This window comes from Bombus affinis, chromosome 4 (assembly GCF_024516045.1).
Source record: "Bombus affinis isolate iyBomAffi1 chromosome 4, iyBomAffi1.2, whole genome shotgun sequence".
Taxonomy (NCBI): domain Eukaryota; kingdom Metazoa; phylum Arthropoda; class Insecta; order Hymenoptera; family Apidae; genus Bombus; species Bombus affinis.
This window is the reverse complement of record NC_066347.1, coordinates 9,134,054-9,146,830: the sequence shown is the minus strand read 5'-3', so window position 1 is coordinate 9,146,830 and position 12,777 is coordinate 9,134,054. Positions and strand designations below refer to the sequence as shown.

The 12,777-nt window shown below is 39.2% G+C and overlaps 1 protein-coding gene across 19 annotated transcripts in view; it reads left to right on the top strand.

Moving 5' to 3' along the window:
* The window catches only part of LOC126915820 (neurobeachin), a 413,960-nt gene that overhangs the window by 388,213 nt on the left and 12,970 nt on the right, over positions 1-12,777 (top strand). For all 19 annotated transcript variants that reach the window (XM_050720868.1, XM_050720855.1, XM_050720867.1 and 16 more), the window contains 3 exons: positions 3,059-3,176; positions 6,668-6,770; positions 9,559-9,674. In XM_050720868.1, the coding sequence (XP_050576825.1) occupies positions 3,059-3,176; positions 6,668-6,770; positions 9,559-9,674 (337 nt within the window). The remainder of the gene's footprint in view (positions 1-3,058; positions 3,177-6,667; positions 6,771-9,558; positions 9,675-12,777) is intronic.

Below are 12,777 nucleotides of genomic sequence, written 5' to 3'. Positions count from 1 at the left end.
AATTCTTCGTGACATTGATGAGTTTTGTGAAACGGTGAGATTTTAGCTGGCGTGATTTCGTAAATCAGTACAGATTTTTATTGCCGATTATTTGTGCTTTTTGTAGTAGCCAAGAGATGCGATCTTTAGTGACATCGCCATGAAATGAAAGGTTCTGTACGTTTTGAAAACATTGCATTTCCAAAGAACATAAATATTAGGAAAATGATCTCAGGGGATAATATAATAGAATGTACGCGTGTCATATCTGCAGCCAGATTGCAACCATCCAAATAATGAATTCCGTATCACGGCTCGTTCTTATCAGTTACAGGCAATGTTTGCGAAGAGCTTGCGCATTCGTTCTTAGGGGTTGGCTCTGTGCAGCCACCCCCGACTTCTCTTACAATCTCGCGCATGGAATCCACTGGATTCCGCTATGAAATATTTTTACATATTTACAACGCTCTACATATTTAACTTAATATTTATTCGAATTATCATTTATAACTGCATATAATAATCTTCTGTTATTTTCTAAAAATTCTCACGATAGATAACAATAATTAACCCTCCCTGACAATATTATAAAGTTCTTTAATGAGTTATTAATACAAGCAGCACGTGTTCTACTTAATCTTCCCGAGTTGACGCGACATTTATGGTCCCTGGAGATTTCGAACCGCTTATGTGCTAATAATTAGATTTCCATGCGCGTGCGTTGCACCCTAATGTCGTCTCCTGTGTTTATTTGATCTCCTGCGTCTCGTAGGGAGCACTCTTCTCTGCTCTTCATGGAAACTTACCTATTTGTGTGTCGGATATCCTTTGTTGTTTTGCGTTACGCTCATTAAACGTCTATCTTTGTTACTACCGAATATAAGGGTAGCTTTAACTTTGTTTTTGGATACGAAGTCTGAATAGAATTCAGTAAAGCCTATGAAACTTTTGAATAACTTCTATTTGTATATATTCATTAGCAGACCCTTTTTCATTAACGCATTAGCAATTTGCTAAACACATAACACAATCGTATCGCGAGAAAACGTAGAATATTACAACTTGGAACTTCAAAGCTAAGCGAATACTTAGCGATAAAAAAGAAAAACTCCTGACGCTACCAACGTCTTAATTCTTCTATGATTAATATTTTTGTATAAGTACTTTAACTCCTCGCTAATTTTACGCTTCTGTACCAACGGTTCTCTCTTAGTTACTCAACAAATATCTCCTACATTCCACCTAATGGAACTTTGCTTTTAATACCTATACTCTTCTGGCATCACCGACGAAACACCCCAGGGAGTACAAAACACATCAAAATCCTCGGCCATCAAATAACTTTTCCCGCTCTCGTCCAACTACCAAGCTATCCAGTCATGGCATTAATTTCAATGACTGCTTGGTAACACCCATCGCTCGGTCAAGTTCTCGTTATACCACCGAAGAACAAGAAATTCGACGAGCGTCGAATCATCAAACAGATACGATCTCGATGTTGGGGACACGGGTTGACCGCGCTCATTCCGCGTTATATCGAGGATAATTTCATTTGGCGCGCACGAGGACATCGCGACGGCGGCGCTCGTTAAGCGGGAAAAATTGAAAGGCCTGTTAGCCGCGTCCCGGTAAATTGCTTCCTCTCCGTCCTCGTACGGACCCGCCGCCGTCAGCCTCGTCCTTTTTCTACCCTCCCCCTTTTTCGCCCACGAGTTGTTCACGACTCGTTCGAGAGCGCAAGCCCGCGAAGTCCTGGGATCGATTCCCGGCTCAGCAGGAGGCTCCTCCTACCATGACGGCCATCTTGCGACCGGCACCGGTCTCACTATATCACATCACACTTCACTGAATACAGCTTGCATACTTACAGTCAGCCATGCGATCGCCACCCCGACTTTTGTCCCTCTTTCGATATGAATCCGATCATTCCATCCGGGTGGTGGTTATGGATCGAGGCTTAGATAGCTTTCGGGTTCGTTTGAAAAATTTCTGTCTGTGAGTACGTTAACACGGAGACGGAAGAATGCAGCTTCGCGGATTGACACAGGGGCAAAGGAAATCGTGTTCTCTGTTGCTCAGCGTCACACGACGTTACGTTGTTTTGCTTGTACATGTCACACGTTCGACCAATACGCGCGTTTATCTTTACGATTGCGCTGAATCTGAAAAACAAGGAATCACCGCATTCCTTCCAGAGAACCTCTTTCCATCTTCGCACAGTGGAATAGGTACGTTTAGGCTTACACTTCCTGGGGGTGAAGGTCGGTGGTTTTGAAGGAGGCCAAGGTTTTAATTAATGTTTCGTGGTTTTTGAAGAAGGATTTTGTATAGAGTTTGGGGTAAGTTTTGCATAGGGATGAAATGTTTGCATAGGAACGAACTGGGATTTTGTTGATCTTTGGTTGGCAAAGGAGGTGATAAATTCACCCTTTGAACGAATATTACTATTTATAAAGGAAATCTCTGAAGATCAACGATAATATTCTCATAACTTTTTACTCGTATACACCGTGCACGAAAGAACTTTGAGCTTTCGAACATTCTTTTCTTAAGAGTACGAAAGATAAATTGTGGAAAAACATGACTTATTTGAATCGCTATTCCGGATTCACGGTTGAGGTGATCCCATGAACGATGGTTTCCTAAAGCAAGAATTTTTTGTACACGATAGGCACTGAAATGTGAACCTGAATGTTATTATTTCCATAAATCGCAATGTGGATATTAGAAATTATTTATTACTTCTTCATTTTCAGCCTCTTAACAAAGTATACAGATTTAATGAAGACACTCGAAGACGTATTAAAGTATTTTTATCGCGATAAATAATTATGAATTATCAAAGTTTTATCTGAATCATTTGAATGAAAAAGTAATTTACGTGAATTTTGCACGTTTGTTTAATAATTTTTTAGTTGAAATTATGTTTATTTATAGTTTTAATAAACGAGGTTTTATATTCTCCTATACTATGTGTATTATTAATATAAGAAATAACGAACTATATGTATAATTAATACAATATTTCATCGACATTAAAGGAAAGAAAAATATTTTTTAATTTTGTTCCTCGTTTCAGGTGCTCAAGTACTGCGACCACTTGCACGGAAAATGGTACTTCTCGGAGGTGCGTGCGATATTCTCGCGCCGATATCTGCTCCAGAACGTCGCCATCGAGATCTTCTTGGCCAGCCGAAGTAAGTCGTGCTTGATTCGTCTCGTTCGTTTTCAAAGGGGGCGGCGGGCCCTTTTCGAAAGGACGCGCATTCCGTTTCTTGCTCGGTCGCCTGCGTTATTTCACACGGTGTGATCTAATCCGGCAAAATGGAAACGGAATTTCGAGCTCGCCGCGAGGTGTGCACCCCCGTTTACTTTTTACGCAATAAATATCTTGGCCCGCATTACGGTATCCGTTTTTTCGATGCCGATTTATCAACCAATTCCAGTTACACCTGCTGCGCTTCTTGCTTTTAAATATGCATAACATTTGAATGCATTTAGTTTAGTGCATTTGGTTTAGTTTCGTGGCTACGGAGATGCGAACTTCCGAGGAAGCTGTGTAAATTAAACATGTTCAAAATTAGTTAGAAAATTCGCGATAATTTTCGGTATGTTAGATTCGAAATAACAGTCGAACACTTTGAAAGTAACCAGACATTTTTAAATACGCACATTGCGGTCGAATATCTTAATCAATATGCATAAATTAAATATGAGATATTAAAACCATACAAACTTTGATATTCTTAATAACTGAAACGGTATGGACGTATTAATTAGCATTAGGAATATCATAAACGATTTACATATTTTATGAATATTACGCAAAAGCAGCATTAACATGTATCAAATGCAGTAATTGCACTTGCAGTAATTAATATAGTTGTTCATTATGATTATTACTACTTACTCTTCGTTTATATCGTTAATCGCAAGTGGATCTCGATCAGATTCTGAAATTCCGACTATCTTTCTTACTTAATCTTGAATTAATTTCTTGAATTATAGGACTGCGGCGTGCACCATGAATATCACAGTTTTACATCAACTGTACTCGAACGATTTAGTTTTGTCCTTGCTCCTAAGTATTTTAATAATGATCCCTAATTATTGCTATTGCATAGGAAAATTCATAAAATCCACCTTCTTCAAGTTCGTTTATCACACTTTCTACAAATGTAGATAAATATTACGTATCGATATTTTCACAATGATAATCTTCGTTACACTCGTCGATGCACTCGTTATTTCACATTCCACGTATTTAATAATACTTCTCGAATTTCAACTCACAATATCTCCACATTGTCACTGGTAATAATTTTCTCTTATTCGATCATTAACATGTTCTAGCCATCCCTTTCTCGCGATACACGTACAAAGAGAAAACCTTTCGTCCTCGAAGAGACTAACAAAAAAGAAGGAAAAATTACGACAGTACCAAATAGGAGAAATAAGCGGAGCCTTCGTTATCTCGGTTTCGTAAGGAGGTGTTAAAACATTCCTAGAGGACGGCGAAGCATCGGGATACGTAGCGTTTCACTTGAAATATAGTTGTCGTTCTTTCGAACGTCGGTTCGTCGGTGGTGCGCGCATTTCGAACAAACGTGCCGTAGGAATTACCGGTATACCTGCGAGCTCCGTTGGACCCGCAATCCCGCTGATTATTTCTCTCTTGGCCGCAGATAAATTTCACGTTTGGACGTTCCTCGATTCTAATCTGATATCCCCCAGACTTTCGATGAACCGGGGGAATGTCATCTGCGCGTGTTCGTCGTTCGTTATAAAAATTAGTAGAAACGGACACGCATACATTGGCGTTCTCGTTAACCGATGCGCGGTTGGATCATATTTATCGCTTTGTGATAAATCTTTGGACGATTATAAAGGAAATACGAGCGAGTTACGTTATGGTAGAGTAGTTTCGTGGAACTTTCACGGATAATTAAAAGATGTAATCTGAACAAAGTGATTGGGGAAATATCATCTTGCGGTTTCCTTAATTAGGAAGTGTCTGTGGTCTTTGATATTGAACGCAGATTTAAAGTCAATCTTTCTGATTTAAGGCAGGCAAGATTATCTTGATGTAATATGCTTGTTTTATCATAACGTGTTCAGTAGATTTGATAATTAGATAAGTGTTCTCAGAATTGTGAATTTATTTATTATATTCTTTATACGATAAATACGATGAATAGCAGTAAATATATTGAATATGGATATTATTTTATATGTTTTAAGATTTAATTATAGAAAAATATGAAATCGACAGAAGAAAACATTTATCTCTTCCAGGATTTAATTTGAATACAAAATAAATTACTCAATTCACAGATTGTTTTCTTCTCACCATTATTATGAACGAATCATATATAACCAAATGAAAGGTATCTAAAACCATGACCTACTATTAATCAACCTTCAACACGTTCAACTTCTTAAGGCATAAATCTTTCATACAACGTGTATTCAACGTGTATATAACAATTATCAAATAAGTTTTGCTTTATTCAATGTTATCATGTTTTTCACAGAAGAGGTGCATGCTATACGACGTATTCAGTATGCTTCGCTATTCACACGACGAAGAAACGAGGTCAGGAAATTTTTTGATTCCCGCGCCTTTCTATGATCGTACCTTTTACTATCCTTCTTCGTTGATTAAGACCGACTCGTATATTCCAACCCTATATTCGAAGTTACATAAATTACCGGCAAGTATTTATGGTAACTGTCTCTTTGCACGCTAGTCTTTGAACTCACGAGACCGCTTCAGCGATGCTATTAAAGCCGTGAAATTAAGTCCATCGTATACTCCCTTTTCATATTTCCACGTTTAACCAACTACTAAATTCGTTCTAAATGCCTTTACCATGCGTGTCCAAGCACGAGGTACATTTCGATGAATCATTTCCTTCGGTTTAGTAGAAATATGTATCTAAACTTCTCGTAGTAATTTATAGTATAATGGAACAATGATATTATTGCATGAAACAGGAAACAATTTACGCTGTTAGTGGTTTAAATATTTCTATTACTTTCAAAGAATTTTTATTTGCTCGCAAGGAAATTTGAATGTGATACCGGATTACGAGGAACTTCAAAATTTACACAGCTTTCTGTATACCTTATAACTAAACGAAAATAAGAATCAATTAACTAACGAAACATATGAACAATATGTATGCATAATAAACACGAATTTTACTCCTCACCCCTTTGATCTTCATATTTGGTATATAGAACAGAAATATTTAAGATTAAAATCCAATTAATCGGCAGACAAGTACAAACTCCTACATTCATCTTACAGTATCTAAATCCTTAAATTTAAAATACAAAGTTCCACGATTCCCTCTCTTTCAAATATTCCCTTTCAATTTCAATCTGTTTGCAATCCTTGCGTTTCTTGTTCAACTCACCCTTACCTTCACACACCTTCCAAAAATTATCACTTTATTTCTCTCCCGAACCAGACCATGCATCATCCTAGCCTAATTCCTAGAGGCCAGTAACACTCGAGACAATTCCGCATGAGGTACCTTCCTGGCAGAAGAACCGACCGTCAAGGCAATGCGAGTAAGAAACGCATCCTCGCCTGCCATCCTTCCTCGAATGATTGACACACGGCCTGTCTGCTGGATTGGCTTCGCTTATAATCCGCACTTTAACGCCTTTTTGTCCACAGCCTCGATCCTGTTCGCGTTCCCGGACCAGACGACGGTGAAAAAGGTGATCAAGGCGCTACCGCGAGTCGGCGTGGGCATCAAATACGGGATTCCGCAGACTAGGTAAGGAACCACCGAATCCCTTTCGCCGCCATCTGAATTCGAGGGATCTAGAGGCCTCGAGGAACACGCTCGTCGCATTCCTCCTCTCTTTTCTTTGTCTCCTTCTGTGGGATTCCGCTCGCGATCGGCTTCGGATCTTCGGCCCTTTCTTGTTCGAGCCCGAACGTTAAGATGAATCGAACGATAGAGTTCGATGTTGGAATTATATTGAGAAATACATACTTCGAAGACTAGATGTCGATCGTACCCATGTCCTGATCGCTGTGTCGATAGTTTTGTTGGTTTATTTCGAACTTTATACGATTAAACGATTGGGAGGGTCGTCTTTGTTTTGTCGTAGAAGTTATCTTATTGTTAGGATTCGCGGTTGTTACAGCTGATGTAGGAATTAAACGTGAGCGTTTTTGAGATAAAAGAAGGACAATTACGGGATGTGGAAACCAATTTATCTGAACTCGTTGAGAAACAAGCAGTTCTTCCAGGTATTTTTAGTAAATTGTCCTACATGCAAAATTCAGGATGCATTATGTGTGTCCTCTTCTACGATACTTTGTATAACTGCCATTCATACAATACAACCTGATTGACTCCTCGTACTGCCCATGATTTCTCCTCCGAATAATACGAATTCACGTTTGGATAAGTAGATCCAGTTCAACTAATCAGACATTAACTAAGATTTTATTGCAATAAATGCAGTTGTACTGTATTATAATGGTCACTTCAGACAACGAATTAATATGGAGAAACGACAGGCAGGTCGATTCGTCGAAAGGGTTGCGAAGATCCCTGCGCTTTCATCGCGGTCGAGCTTCGGGACAAGGATTCTATCTTGATACCAATACTCCTGCAGCTTGGACGAGGACAGGCGGCGAGAACAGAGGTTCGCGTATCCGCGTTTCGATCCATCCATTAAAGCTCTCTTATACACGGGACCGAGAGAAGGAGAAAGAAAGAGAACCAACGAGAAGGATACGCCGGCCATAAATATACGGAGGCCGAGTCGGACGTCTGATCCAAGGGAGATTCCTGGCCAACAAAAATAATCCGCCGGTATATAAGACGTGCATCCGCGTCGTGACGCTCTGTAGCACGCTCGCGTCGCGGGAAAAATAAATCCGCCTTCGTATCGAAGCGCTGTATTGCCTTTAATATGAGTTGATAAGATAATTGGCAATGATTCACGATTTTTCTTGGTATGAGGAATTTTGTTTTTGTAAAAAATGACTTTTTCATTCAGGATCCGGCATTCGTGCATTTGGAATAGATATCTGCGTTTCTCAATTTTGAATTCAAAAACATCTATAACACGTTGACCCGTTAATTGATACATTTCTTAACCAAAAGATTCTAAAACTATAGGATTAAAAGCTAATAGAGACAAGTCGATTCCAGCTGAGACAATTCTACTCTCTGCAAGATCAAATATATTTAAATTTAGTTTTAGAATTTCGATCTTCCCAAATTGCAATTTTTCAGAATTGTACCTATGTGACTCATCAGACTTTAGTTCGAAAATACGATCGTTTTATTTCTCTTTGTGAAATAATCATCGCTTTACATCTCTGATGTTTCCTGAAACGACTCCTCTTTATTACTTCACATTAGATGGAAAATTTTCATAGTTCCGCAAGATTTGTTATTAATGTACGCAACGCCAGAATTTATACATCCGGCTGTAGTCGGATGCTTCTCTCCTTTAATGTCGTCCACCGCGTACCGTCTATTAAAGTCTCTCGTATAAATCCTAAATCAGTGATACTTGCGTTCGTAAACGCAACTTGCGCACTTGCTGAATTTTATAGCATTAATATACAACACCAAACTGTATCTTCAGGAAACGAGACCGACTGTTCTTGCGGATAATTACCTTGTGAAACTCTTTCCTCGCGCAATTATGTTCAATGATCTTCAATTTACCTCTATGCCTCTTTTGGTGTTCTTCGCTACTTTGTGCTATTTTTCGTATTAGATGCTTTCTCGTTTTATAACCATCTATAAGCAATGAATAATAAATAATGATATGGATAAAAATAAAAATCAGATTAAGGTAGATACATACGTATAAGTTTTCCTTTATACAGACATATCGATCTATGTTCTTGGATAGAGCCTCTTCAGAATTAATCGACAGCTCAGTTTTAGTTAGAAGGTTTCATTATTCAATTGTTTCGTTTTTTTGCTGTTTGAATTGCTGGAGATTCTAAGAGGTAGGAAAATAAAGTAAGGGACAGAAAAGTAAGAGAATTAAAAGATAAATTCGTGCAAACTGAGAAAATACGAATGCTGTCATAATGCTACAATAGAAGCAAAATTGTTAGAAATATGACAGTAGCCTATTCAGAAGAATTCATTATCAATTTCGCAGTACTGATTTCAAATAAATTTATCATTAAGTCAGTCTCGCATAACAACATACCTATGTATAAGTCCACGTAGATAACTTTTCATAAAGTCGTATTAACCGATAGCAATCGTGCAGTTGCAGTTTCGATGGATCAATGATAGTGTAAATTTAGTTAGACAGGTATTAATTCATCTATCGTATGTAACAGTGTGTATCAAACGCTACAATCGTGAATAAGTTGTTACACCGGTTTTGACATCATTTGCAACGATGGATAAAGGATAATCAATTCTAGGATAATAATAATCTATGTCATCGATAATACCTCCTCTCAATACGAACTTATAATTAATGATATTAATCTTATAAACGTATCATGTTCGACATTTTGATCGATGAGTTCTCTAACAGGAATATTTAGAATTTGTCCCATTTTTGCAGGAGAGCGTCGATGATGTCACCTCGACAACTAATGAGAAGCTCTAATATGACGCAAAAGTGGCAGCGAAGAGAAATATCCAACTTCGAGTATCTCATGTTTTTGAATACCATTGCTGGTAAGTAGAAATTTACACGAAACTTCATTTTTCAGCTTCTGTTCGCTCAAATATTATAAAGTTGCACTGATTAGTTTCGCAAGTATGGAAATCGATTATAACCATAAAAATCTTCATAAAAAGAGATATGGAATCCAATCATAGAAAAAAAAAGAAACAAAACCTAAAAGTAGCCGTCCACACACGTGGTATCTCATTTGATATTAAATGTACATCAAAAAACGGTATCAACGAAACCCTCTAAGCACTTCATCACGTAAAAACCAATACATTAACCGTGATAAAAGGGGAGTTGTTCAACGGCTAAAAAATCATATCGGCTTACGGGTTGCGGAAAGAAAATGCGACGTCTGCGGATGGTCGATAGTTGTTCGATCACGTCGCCACGGTTCAGATAAGATGGAACGAGAGAAATCATAGTAGAGTGTGAGTTGGAAAAAGATGGAAAATCTATGGCTACACACGGCCGGATGGAATCTGTCGCGGTGTATTAGGGATGTTCTCAATCAGCTCCGTGTTCCGTTAACCACCCCATACGAGTAATCCTCGGCTCGTGGGCCCTGGTAATCCTCTCCCGAGGGACCGGTGTTCTCCGCTTCCCTACGCAGAGTGGAAGCCGCGCCTTTGTTTCTCCGTCGGTTTAATATCGGCTGCCCCTTTTGTACGCTCGCGTCGTAATCTAAATCACGAAACTCGAGACGTTGGTCCCTTTACCTTTTTTACTGAATCACATTGATCAGTCGTCTCGACGAGTAGCAAACATCCGCAGCGTACTTGTCACGAGAAACGTAGCGTGGTGGCTGATGAAGTGATAGGAAAGCTTAATAACGCGACGTTCGATAGTGGAATCATCCCAGGATAATGTATTCACAGGAGGAAAGATGTTTATAATTAGAAATTAGTACTTTTTTCTATTTTTAGCGATCATAAAGCGGAAGATAGGGTTCAAAGGATTCGAGCGTTTGGAAAGTGTCGTTTCCAAACTCATAATGATTACAATAATCATTAACTACAAACAAATTTCCAAATACTTTCATTTACAAATTTCCACGAGCATATCCGCTATAAAAGAAGTACTGGTATATTAAATACTATCGATGGATTTCCAAATCCCTATATTCCTAAATTTGTAAAAACTTCGATCCATCAAATTTTAATTATACAAACCTCGAGTCCCAATCTTATCTACTTGTGTGAAAACTGATCGTAAAGAAAGTGATAGCACATGCAATCGCGAATTATGTAAACGTAGATTTTACGACTGCCCACGCGCACGCGCGCTGGAATCACCCATCTAATGACGAGGATCGTCGTGGACGCGTAATTATTTGTACATTGAAGAGAAACGCCGCTAGACGCCGGAGGGTGACCGTGTATTTACGAGCGTTATATATTAATTGCGCGAATAAATAGTCCAACAGGGTAAAGAGGGGTGAAGAGGAGGAGGAGGAGGAGGAGGAAGTGGAGGGCGCGCGCGATTGCGAGCGCAATGCAATTGGGCAAAGCCCGGCGGGAGAACACGTTGCGAAAACGAACCGGTCCTGCGGCCAGGCTCCCGCATACGATCCATTCCTGTTTTTTATTTGCTTTTGTTCGCATCGGTTTATTAAAAATTAATGATAGTAGGGCCGATGTAAATATGATAGGCTGCATGTCCCGATGCAAGCTGGTTCGCGTGGGTGTACACACCGCCGGCTACGCCGCCACCGGTCCATCGGCGTTCTTCCTGTTGATGTTCGTCGGGGAGAATTTCTTTAATTAATTGTTTGCTTGAAAATGTTTCGAACTTCTTTTTAATCGTACGAGTATGTGTGTGTCTGGGAAGGGAGAGTTAATAAGAGCGTTGGATAACGTGAATGTGATTTCTGTTGAAACTATCGCGAAGATTTTTAAATAAGGGTATACAGCAAGGAGAAATATATATGGTTACATATGTTAAGATATATACAAACATTTAGATAAATAATACAGTCTGAACAAAATAAAACGGAATTTCTAGTATAGGCTATATCATACTTGTCGCGTTTCTTGGTTCTGTACTTGTAGTATTTGCGTTCGAACAATAGGTACTTATGGATTGTATCGTTCAAATTTTGCATTGGAAGTACTTAAGTAAGGAGTGTTCACGGTGGAATGCTTATACTGGGTTTCAGGTTTCCTGTGCATTGTACTTTCCGTTTATACCATTCTAGATTGCGATGCCTATCTCGTTTTAATCGACGAGCCGTTCTTAAGTGAAAAACTTTTCTTTGAATGATCTCAATATATCTAGTCTTATAGTCATTGTAATCGGAATACAAGTAATTATGTGTTCTTTAACAGTACGTTATCGGACTTAGAAAAGCAGATACACGAGGATATTTGATCGATAATTTATTTAATTTAATTTGATCAAAACCAAAACGCTATCACCGATAGTCACAACGTTAAAGACCAACATCAACTTCTTGCTTGCAAAAAAGGGGACATCAATATTTAATTAACAATCGCTTTAAATAGTTTCTCAAAAAATATTCTTCAAGCAAATGAGAGACAAGCAGCGTAACGAGGCGAACAGTCGTCGAGTTGAAACCATTTCGCAGGACTTCCTGCCAATTTTTCTACGTAGACCTGTGTCCCTTTAAATCTCGGCAAGTGGTGAGTTAAAAACGAGCCTCTCGTCGCGGCTAGCACTTATTATAACGTTGTTCTGCGAGGGACGAGGGTGGCGGAGCTGGAGTTAGGTAAAAAGTAAAGGGCAAAGGGAGGCGAAGGCGAGAGGGGACGCGCGTGTCGCGGGCATTCCAGTGTCGGGAAGCGTTCTGAGAGCGCTCACTCACCGCGACGCTACCATTAATAATCACTTTGATGCATAACGCGGCCTTACTATTATTTACGTCTGACCGGCGGTCGTGCAGCGTCACGATTTACGATGCATTGTGGCCGGGTCTTGTGCACACACTTGCCGACTCTTGCCGCCGAGTCTTTCCTTTTCTCTCTTTTCGCTTCTCTCCTGTTGCTTTTGTTCCAAGCCGAATTGAGTACTTCATGGAGTTTTTAGAGACGAATCAGCGGATTCTTCAGAGATTTCGTGATTGTTCTTGCATCTGTATGTGTGATGGGA